This window comes from Bison bison, unplaced genomic scaffold (assembly GCF_000754665.1).
Source record: "Bison bison bison isolate TAMUID 2011002044 unplaced genomic scaffold, Bison_UMD1.0 scf7180017864375, whole genome shotgun sequence".
Taxonomy (NCBI): domain Eukaryota; kingdom Metazoa; phylum Chordata; class Mammalia; order Artiodactyla; family Bovidae; genus Bison; species Bison bison.
This window is the reverse complement of record NW_011494947.1, coordinates 4245229-4255230: the sequence shown is the minus strand read 5'-3', so window position 1 is coordinate 4255230 and position 10002 is coordinate 4245229. Positions and strand designations below refer to the sequence as shown.

Below are 10002 nucleotides of genomic sequence, written 5' to 3'. Positions count from 1 at the left end.
GAGCCTGAAGAGAGCTGGCCGCGGAGCCGGGGGTGCCCCGGGGAGGGGTGTGTCGGGGGAGAGCCCCGACGTGAACCCCAGTTCTGCCACCCACTGCCCCAGTCCTTCCCGCTCCCCGGCCACTGTCTGTGTCACCAGAGGAGGCCAGTTTGGGGCACAGTGGGGTCTCTGGGAGGCTCTGGTCCTGCAGGAACCCACTTCTCTGTCCTCTGGCCTTCCTGGAGTCCCTGCCCACCTGGAAGCCACGCCTGCCCGATTCCTGACCATTGGGCACAGCAGTGGCGGGTTTGCAGACCCAGGTCAGGAGTCCTTTTTAAAACATCTACAGTGCCCCTCTTGGCATGGCCTCTGCCTGGCCTCAGCATCCTCGGCAGAAACATGCGGATGGTGACAGAGCAAGCTGCCCATCACCCTTCTGTAGGCTCGGGGCCCATCCCCTGGCTCCTGCTCTGCTGGAGGGGTCCCTCCTGTCCGCCGTATCTGAAGGAGCTGGTTGTAGGAGAACAGGCTGAGGAAGTGCTCATGTCTGTAGCTGATTGCTCACAGGAGGGCAGGGAGGAAGCCAGCCTTTATGGGGCTCTTCCCGTGTGTCCCCACCCAACTGCACCGTTTGCTCCTTGCTCCACCAACAGAGTGGACAGTTAGAGCACGGACTCTTGAGCCAGATTCATGTCTTGGCTCCACCGCTTTCCAGCTGTGAACTTCTCAGGAGGCTGGATCCTTCAGGGCCTCAGTTTTTCCATCTGTAAAGTGGAACAAGTGTTTCCACAGTACTTAGAGGTAGTTGTGAGAGTTCAACTGTTAGTAGCATCAGTGCTCAGAGTGAACCTGTCCTGTAGTAAGCGGCAAGTGGGTGTTGCCTCTTATTCAAACTTTGCAGAATCAGGAGAGGGCCCCGAATGGCCAAGACTGGGCTCCCCACACCCACCCTCAGCCTGTGACTTGACAGATAAGGAAACTGAGGCCCAGGAAGGGGAAGTGACACAGCTGGGATTCTGACTGTGTTGGTGAGCTCTCCCTAGTTCTCAGCAACAGCTGAGGGTATAGAGTTTTCTCAGCAGGCTGCTGTGCTTTCATAAACTGTTCTTAAACCTGGCAGGCCCCCAGGCCTGGCTCCTGGTGAGCCCTGGGTGGTGGAGGAGGGGATGGAGCTGGTAGCAGCTGGCTCCTGTGATTTGCTTTGGCGGGGGGGGGGTGGGGGGTGACAGCTGCTGGGAGACAGCAGGGAGCATGGCACACCCAGCCCTGCCCTCTCAGAGTCCCTGGTCTGCCAGTGACAGGAGATCAAGCAGTTTTACCACGCGGAGGGATCAGTGCTGTTGGGGGAACATGGGCACCTTAGGTTACCAGGAGGTCAAGGAAGGCTTCCTGGAGGAAGTGACGACAAAGCCAAGACCTGCAGAACACGGGGGAGTTAGCCAGACTCAGGCCCAGCTTGTGCTGGTCCCTGAGGTCTGGGGTAGCTGAAATGGGCATCAGAGAAGGTGCCAACGCCTGGGGCAGGGAAGCCGGGGCCCCGAGGCCCGGGTCCCGGCTGCACCCGCCTCACTGTGCCCTCTTCTCCTTACTTCTAGATCGAGGCGCTGCCACCCGAGCTCTTCCAGTGCCGGAAGCTGCGGGCCCTGCACCTGGGCAACAACGTGCTGCAGTCGCTGCCCTCGCGGGTGGGCGAGCTGACCAGCCTGACCCAGATCGAGCTGCGTGGCAACCGACTGGAGTGCCTGCCTGTGGAGCTGGGCGAGTGCCCGCTGCTCAAGCGCAGTGGCCTGGTGGTGGAGGAGGACCTGTTCAACACCCTGCCCCCTGAGGTGAAGGAGCGGCTCTGGAGGGCTGACAAGGAGCAGGCCTGAGCTCCCATGGCATGGAGCACGGGTGGCCCTGAGTGGGCGGCCTGCAGCCGGACCTCCAGGCAGGCCTCGGGCCCAGGAACCCAGGAGCCCCGACGGACCACCAGCCCAGCCTGTCAGCAGGGGCGCTGGAGCTGGGCCGGGCGACAGGACCGCACCTGAGGGGCTGGCCCCTTTTCTCCTCGAGACTCATGCCCCCCAGGGCAGGCGCCTGAGGGGGAGATCAGAGACCTGCAGTCCGTCTCCCAGCGAGCGCAGTATTTGGACAATCAGGGCCTGCTCCCTGGAGGCCATCGCTGCCCCAGAGGCCAAGCTGACGCCAGAGGTCCAGGGACACCTTCTTAGTTCTTGGTATTTATTTTCTCCACCTCCCGCCCCCTCCCTCCAGATAACTTATACATTCCCAAGAAAGGTCAGCTCAGATGTGGGGGGGTGTTAGAGGAAGGGTAGCCATGTTTCCGTTTTCCTTTTCTTGGTGGTGCCGCCAGCATCTAGCGCCCACCCAGACGTGAGCAGAGCGGTCCAGGGTGAACCAGCTGTGGGACGGTCACCCCGGAGGTGCCAGGCTGGGCTCTGGGGGCATGGCCCATGGGAAAGCAGGCCGCCAGCAGAGAAGCCAGGCCTGGGGTTTGCTGCCACAGTTGAGATTTTTTTAAGGAGAAAGAAATTTTTTGAAATTGATGGTTTGGGTATCAAAAAGAAAAAAATAACTTAAAAAAAAAAAGGACACTAAAGGCCAGTGAGTCGGAGTCTTGGGGCAGGACAAGTGTCCTCCCTGAGCAGAGCAGCAGGACACTGAATTAGCTTCCTTCCCCTGGGGAGCAGGCTGCAGGATGCCTCCAGTCCGCGGTGACCTCGGTCCAGGAGTCTGTCTGTTCCTCTCCCCTCCTAGAGCGGGGACTATTTTGTTCTGTTTTTTTGGTGTCTTGTTTTCTTTCTCCTCCATGTATCTTGGCAGGCTCTCGTTTCTGTGGCTGTTGGCCAAAGGGAATGTTCCGGAGCTGCCAAGAAGGGAGGGGACTCGGGTTGGCTCATCCCCAGATGAACGGTGCTCCGCCCCCACCCCCTCCCCGCTGCACCCTCCGTCCTCCCTGCCCCGACTTTGTGGCAGTGTTAGGAGCCCAGAGGAGCCGCCTCACCCGGACTCTGCTTTCGCACCTCGTGTGTCATGAGTTAGCCCAGTGCCACCACTAGCCTCAGCGGCTGACGTCAGCCCTGTCCCCACCTGGTGACGTGCCACCCCGTCCTTCAGCACGGGACACCTGGAGGCAGGGTCGCCACCAGGGTAGACAGGCCCTCCAGGTTCTGGATAGGTTTCTGTCCCAGGCGCCCAGCCCACGCAGCGCCTGGTGGCGGGAAAGCCAGCTCACTTCATTGAGATCAGTCTCCAGGGTCCCCGCCACCTTCGATCGATCACTTGGACACTAAGGCACGTTCTCGCGTCTCTCGTCTTCACGATTATGTCCATTTGTCCATTTGTGTTTTCCGCGCCGTGTCATCAGATGTAATCCTCAGAAATAATGCACACTAGCCTCTGACAACCATGAAGCAATCCGTTACACATGGGTCTGAACTTGTGGACTCGGTTCAAATAGCAAATAAACCTATAACAAAGTGGCCTTTGGAGGTCTCCATGTCTCTCGGGTCTCTGAGGTCCCCTCAGCCCCATGGTCTCTGAGAAGATAAGGAACTCTGCTTCCCTACCTGCCCCATGAAGCCAGAAGCCGCTCAGAGGCAGCTACCAGCAGACACTCACTGACACAGTCCTGTTGCCTGTCAGGAGTGGATCCTGCAGCCAGGTGTCCTCTGCCGGCCAGAGCCTAGGGTTCTGGCCCTCGTGAGCTTTGGTGGGAGGGATAGGAGGACCAGAGCGGGAGCCAGGAGTCTCGGGTCCTTGTCCCAGCTCAGTCATTCCCCGCATGAAGCTGGGCAGGCCCTTCCCTCCCGAGCCCTCCACGTCCCCATCTGTGCATTGGGCACATGTATGCTGTTCTCTTTGGGTCCTTATAATAACAGCAGCCAGTCTCCAGGGCTCTGCAGAGGCAGTCCTGACCCAGCTCACAGCCCCTTTGGGCTGGATGTGCTGAAGGCACGCGCTGGGGTCAAGGGCAGAAGCTTGGGGGATGGGCAGAGTTGCTCTCAGATCCTAGCTCTGCCCTGTACTTGATGTGATCCTCGGTCCCCTCATTTATACAGTTTGGATGGGGTTGGAAACCTCACAGGATGGTTCTGGGGCTTCCTTAGCTTTTGCTGGTAGGCGCTCCGCTCCAGCAGTGGGCCTGCTTCCTGGTAATCAGTCAATCGTCTGCTTCCTCTTGGACCAGTGAGGCTCCTGCGGCCCAAAGTGGGCCCTGGGGCAGGGGTCTTTGGTGAAGAAAAAGAGCCATTGTGTCTGATCTTGGCCTTAACAATGAGGACTTAGCTGTTGCTTGGGCAACTCCTCAGGAATATGCCAGTCTTTCCTCCTTACATGGACTTTGACCCCCGCCCAGGTGACCTCGGGAGTGAGTCAGGAGTTTTCCTTTCTGCCTCTGTCGTGGGATTTTTGGTGGACTGTGCCCTCCCTGCCACACCCTCCTGTATTTCAGGAGTGGAGGTCTCCCTCGCCTGTCTGGTCTGGTACCTCTCCCACAGTGCCCCCACCTCAGCCCTGGGGTGGCCCAGCCCCCCATCTGGAGCTGGTTAGCTTTTGGAAAAAAACAGCCCTGTGGAAACACCACCCACCCACTTCCCAAAGCCTGAGCTGAATTGAATGGACAAATCATGGGGAGGCCCAGCCCCACCCCTTACCCCAACCCGGGCTCTTTGCTCCAACTTAAAACCACACTGGTGGCCTTTTCTCTGATTATAACAGCAATTTTGAAAACTTTTTTTTTTTTGAAAACTTGACATTCAAAAAATAAAAAATACCTTCACATTCCACCCAGAACAGCTCCTGCTAACGAACAGTTTGTGGCACTTGCCAAGTGTCCAGGAGGTACTCCTGCTGTCCCCAAAACTGCGGATGGGAAAGTAAGGCCAGGGGCATGAGTAGCAACCTGGTCAGGCTGCTGGTGTGTGGGGGGGGTTCCCCAAGAGTTGCTGGCCCAGCACTGCAGGAAGCCCTCGCTGTGTTCCTGGCACACAGCGGCGGGCCTCTCGGGATCTGTGGGGCAGCCAATTGGGAAGGGGCTGCAACAGCTGGGATCACGACCTGTGAGGGAGCTGAGTCTTGGCTATGTTTCCCCAAAGGGTTCTCTCACGTGTCTTCCTCACCAGCCTGTCCCCGGAGTCCCTCATACCCTCTAGCCTCAGATGCCTGCGGGAGTGGTGGGGGTGGGGGGCACCCCTCCTCCAGCTCTCTGCTCTGGGGAAGCAGGGCCCATGCAGCTAGTCCCAGTGTGGTGGCCCAGAAAGCAGTACTTGACTCAGGGCCAAGGCCCCCAGGGTCTGAGCTGTGTCCCCATGCTCACTCCTGAGACACTCTGTCCCTTGGCCATTCAGAAAGCGTCACTTTGGGGAAGGCCAGTGGCTGGTTTTCAGAAGCAGCAGCCAGTTTTCAGAATGGCCCTGTCAGCTGCTGAGCAGGGCTGGCTGGAAGGGTGGGTGTACTGACCGCCAGCCTCAGACACCAACACCTCGGGCCTGGGGGTGGGGAACAGGGAGCCTGGCTTCCTTCACCCTCATTCTGAAGGCCCAGCCCCCACTCCATGCCATTAGATCTCCCTTATCTTCTACTTTCCTCAGAGCTGCAGACAGATCTATAATCCTCTCAGGACCTAGAGAGTCTCAGGGGATCAAGGGTGGGGGTGGACACTCCTCCCCCAGGCCCTCTTCCACCTTTGGAATGCAAAGTCGCTCAGAGCCTGTCTGCTGGCCTACAGAGACCCACCCCACATTCCAGCTCCTCCAACTTGCCACTGGTGGCCTCAGTTCAGTTCAGTCGCTCAGTCATGTCCAACTCTTTGTGACCCCATGGACTGTTGCACCGTCTAAGCTGGTGGCCTGGGCACTGTCTGATCCTTGCCCAGGAGAGGGGCAGGCGTGGGTCGGATGGTCCAGTCAGTGGCGGCCCCTGGACTGGGACTCAGGTGTCCTCCTGCCTGCCGGGACCCTGCTGGGACACAACTTGTAGGCACCTTGTAAACAGCCAGCAGGAGTGGTTTCTGGAAAGAAATAGAAAGGGGACAGTTCTGGTAGAAGCCTTTAGAGATCAGGACTGGCTAATCCTGGATTAGCTGCAGGGTGGGGCGAGGGATGGCCCCAGGGTGTGCGGCAGAGACAAGGGCGGCCCCACCCAAGGACAGAAGTGAGACGGGGGTGGTGTGGAGAAGGGCTGGGGGTTACGTTGGGTTTTCTCTGGGTGAGGCCAGGGAAGGATGGGAAGCCAGGATTCGGGTTTTCTCTGGGCAGGGAAGGGTTAAACGTTCTTGAGCTTCCCAGGCTCTCGCCCCTCCCCTCCTGAACTTCCTCTCCAGCCTTGGCCTTGGTACCCAGAGCTACCAGCCGCCCTTGTGCCCTGCCCCGGGTCATCATGGCCTGCCTGAGTCCCTCACAGCTCCAGAAGGTAGGGGCCTGCCGGTTGGGAGACCCCGAGGGTCAGATAAATATAAGGGGCCCCTCAAAACTTGAGCTAGTCCAGGAAACTCGACCCCGCCCCGTTGTATTTCTGAACAGGAAACTGAAGCCCAGAGTGGTCGGTTCAGAGGCACGACCCCTAACTTCTGCACACACAGCCAGGGGCCGTCCAGGCCACCGCACCCGCGGTGGTGGGGGAACATGTAGGTGACAATACCAGACTAAAACACAGGGTCTTGAGAGCTGGGGGTGGGGGCGGGGGCGAAGGTCTGGGAAGGGGCGGGCCCAACGAGGGGGCGGGCCCGCTGATCCCACCCCTAACCCAAGGCGCTTGGCTGCGGAACCAGCCGCGGGCGTTCCAGCGTGCCTGTATGCTAAGTCACTTCAGTCTTGTCCCACTCTTTGCCACCCTACGGACTGTCTCCCGCCAGGTTCCTCTGTCCATGGGATTCTCCAGGCAAAACTACTGGAGTGGGTTGACATGCCCTCCTCCAGAGGAGGACCAGGGATCCGACCTGCGTTTCTTAAGTCTCCTGCATTGCCAGGCGGGTTCTTCACCGCTAGCGCCACCTGGAAAGAGCTAAGCCTTGGGAATTAGAGCGAGGGAGATCTTTGAAAAAACCTGACCCTTGTGGTTTGATCCTGGTGGCAAGAGGAAAATGCAAAAAAAAAAAAAAAATTACAGAAAATCTCAAAAAAGAAAATTAAAACATTCCATACATTTCCTTGAAGAAGGAAATGGCAACCCACTCCAGTATTCTTGCCTGAAGAATCCCATGGACAGAGGAGCCTGGTGAGCCGCACAGTCCATAGGGTCGCAAAGAGTCGGACACGACTGAAGCGACTGAGCACGCACGCACGGGCACGCACGCATACATTCCCTACGCTGAGACAATATTTTTGTATACAGCCCTTGAATCGCTGAAAGGTCCGGGGAATTCCCGGGTGGTCCCGCCCTTAAGACTTGGCCTTTCCACTGCGGAGGGCACAGGTTTGATGCCAGGACTTGGAATTAAGATCCCGGAAGCCGCACTGTGGGGCCGAATAAAATAAAAGGTCCATCACAGTTGTTGTGTCTGACTAGGTTGTGTCCGACTCTTTGTGATCCCATGGACTGCAGCACACCAGGCTTCCCTGTTCTTCACTATATCCTGGAGTTTGCTCAAACTTAGGTCCATTGAGTTGGTGATGCCATCCAACCATCTCATCCTCTGTCATTCCCTTCTCCTCCTGCCTTCGATCTTTCCCAGCATCAGGGTCTTTTCTAATGAGTCAGCTGTTTGTATTAGGTGGCCAAAGTATTGGAGCTTCAGCTTCAGCATCAGTCCTTCCGATGAACATTCAGGGTTGGCTTCCTTTAGGATTGTTTGATCTCCTTGCTGTCCAAGGGACTCTCAAGAGTCTTCTCCAGCACAATTCGAAACCATCAGTTCTTGGGTGTTCAGCCTTCTTTATGGTCCAACTCTTACATCCAAACGTGACTACGGGAAAAACCATAGATTTGACTAGATGGACCTTTGTCCACAAAGTGATGTCTCTGCTTTTTAACATACTGTCTAGGTTTGTCATTGCTTTTCTTCCAAGGAGCAATCATCTTTTAATTTCATGGTTGCAGTCACCATCCACAGTGATTTTGGAGCCCAAGAAAATAAAATATGTCATGGTTTCCACTTTTTCCCCTTCTATTTGCAAAGAAGTCATAGGACTGACTGGATGCCATTGATCTTAGTTTTTTGAATGTTGAGGGTTAAGGAGAAGGGGATGACAGAAGAGGAGACAGTTACATGGCATCACTGACTCAATGGACATGAATCTGAGCAAGCTCCAGGAGATGGTGAAGGACAGGGAAGCCTGGTGTGCTGCAGTCCATGGGATCACAAAGAGTCTGACACGACTGAGGAACTGAATAGCAAATCTTGATTCCAGCTTGTGATTCATCCAGCTTGGCATTTCACATGATGAAGCAACAGTTAGAACTGGACATGGAACAGCAGACTGGTTCCAAATAGGAAAAGGAGTACGTCAAGGCTGTATATTGTCACCTTGTTTATTTAACTTATATGCAGAGAACATCACGAGAAACGCCAGGCTGGACGAAGCACAAGCTGGAATCAAAATTGCTAGGAGAAATATCAATAACCTCAGATATGCAGATGACACCACCCTTATGGCAGAAAGTAAAGAAGAACTAAAGAGCCTCTTGATGAAAGTGAAAGAGGAGAGTGAAAAAGTTGGCTTAAAGCTCAACATTCAGAAAACGAAGATCATGGCATCTGGTCCCATCACTTCATGGCAAATAGATGGGGAAACAGTGGAAACAGTGGCTGACTTTATTTTTCTAGGCTCCAAAATCACTGCAGATGGTGACTGCAGCCATGAAATTAAAAGACGTTTACTCCTTGGAAGGAAAGTTATGACCAACCTAGATAGCATATTGAAAAGCAGAGACATTACTTTGCCAACAAAGGTTCGTCTAGTCAAGGCTATGGTTTTTCCTGTGGTCATGTACGGATGTGAGAGTTGGACTGTGAACAAAGCTGAGCACCAAAGAATTGATGCTTTTGAACTGTGGTGTTGGAGAAGACTCTTGAGAGTCCCTTGGACTGTGAGGAGATCCAATCAGTCCATCCTAAAGGAGATCAGTCCTGGGTGTTCATTGGAAGAACTGATGTTGAAGCTGAAACTCCAATACTTTGGCCACCTGATGAGAAGAGCTGACTCATTGGAAAAGACCCTGATGCTGGGAAAGATTGAGGGCAGGAGGAGAAGGCGACGACAGAGGATGAGATGGCTGGATGGCATCACCGACTCAATGGACATGGGTTTGGGTGAACTCCGAGAGTTGGTGATGGACAGGGAGGCCTGGTGTGCTGCCGTTCATGGGGTTGCAAAGAGTTGGATACGACTGAGTGACTAACACCCCAAAAAGATGTCCTTTCATTATAGGGGACTGGAATGCAAAAGTAGGAAGTCAAGAAACACCTGGAGTACAGGCAAATTTGGCCTTGGAATACAGAATGAAACAGGGCAAAGACTAATAGAGTTTTGCCAAGAAAATGCACTGGTCATAACAAACACCCTCTTCCAACAACACAAGAGAGGACTCTATACATGGACATCACCAGATGGTCAACACCGAAATCAGATTGATTATATTCTTTGCAGCCAAAGACGGAGAAGCTCTATACAGTCAGCAAAAACAAGACTGGGAGCTGACTGTGGCTCAGACCATGAACTTCTTATTGCCAAATTCAGACTTAAATTGAAGAAAGTAGGGAAAACCACTAGACCATTCAGGTATGACCTAAATCAAATCCCTTATGATTATACAGTGGAAGTGAGAAATAGATTTAAGGGCCTAGATCTGATAGATAGAGTGCCTGATGAACTATGGACTGAGGTTCATGACATTGTACAGGAGACAGGGATCAAGACCATCCCCATGGAAAAGAAATGCAAAATGGCTGTCTGGGGAGGCCTTACAAATAGCTGTGAAAAGAAGAGAAGTGAAAAGCAAAGGAGAAAAGGAAAGATATAAACATCTGAATGCAGAGTTCCAAAGAATAGCAAGAAGAGATAAGAAAGCCTTCCTCAGCGA

At 54.6% G+C, this 10002-nt stretch overlaps 2 protein-coding genes across 9 annotated transcripts in view; both read left to right on the top strand.

The window, feature by feature from the left end:
• The window catches only part of LRRC8A (leucine rich repeat containing 8 family, member A), a 27981-nt gene extending 24515 nt beyond the window's left edge, over positions 1–3466 (top strand). For all 5 annotated transcript variants that reach the window (XM_010856822.1, XM_010856818.1, XM_010856820.1 and 2 more), the window contains exon 4: positions 1575–3466. In XM_010856822.1, coding sequence (XP_010855124.1) covers positions 1575–1850 — 276 coding nt within the window. In that variant the 3' untranslated portion in view covers positions 1851–3466. The remainder of the gene's footprint in view (positions 1–1574) is intronic.
• Positions 3467–6269: 2803 nt separating this feature from the next.
• Positions 6270–10002, top strand: part of PHYHD1 (phytanoyl-CoA dioxygenase domain containing 1) — an 18132-nt gene continuing 14399 nt past the window's right edge. For 2 of the 4 annotated variants that reach the window (XM_010856815.1, XM_010856814.1), the window contains exon 1: positions 6270–6393. In XM_010856815.1, the coding sequence (XP_010855117.1) occupies positions 6361–6393 (33 nt within the window). In that variant the 5' untranslated portion in view covers positions 6270–6360. The remainder of the gene's footprint in view (positions 6394–10002) is intronic. The other 2 variants (XM_010856817.1, XM_010856816.1) reach the window with 2 other exon arrangements.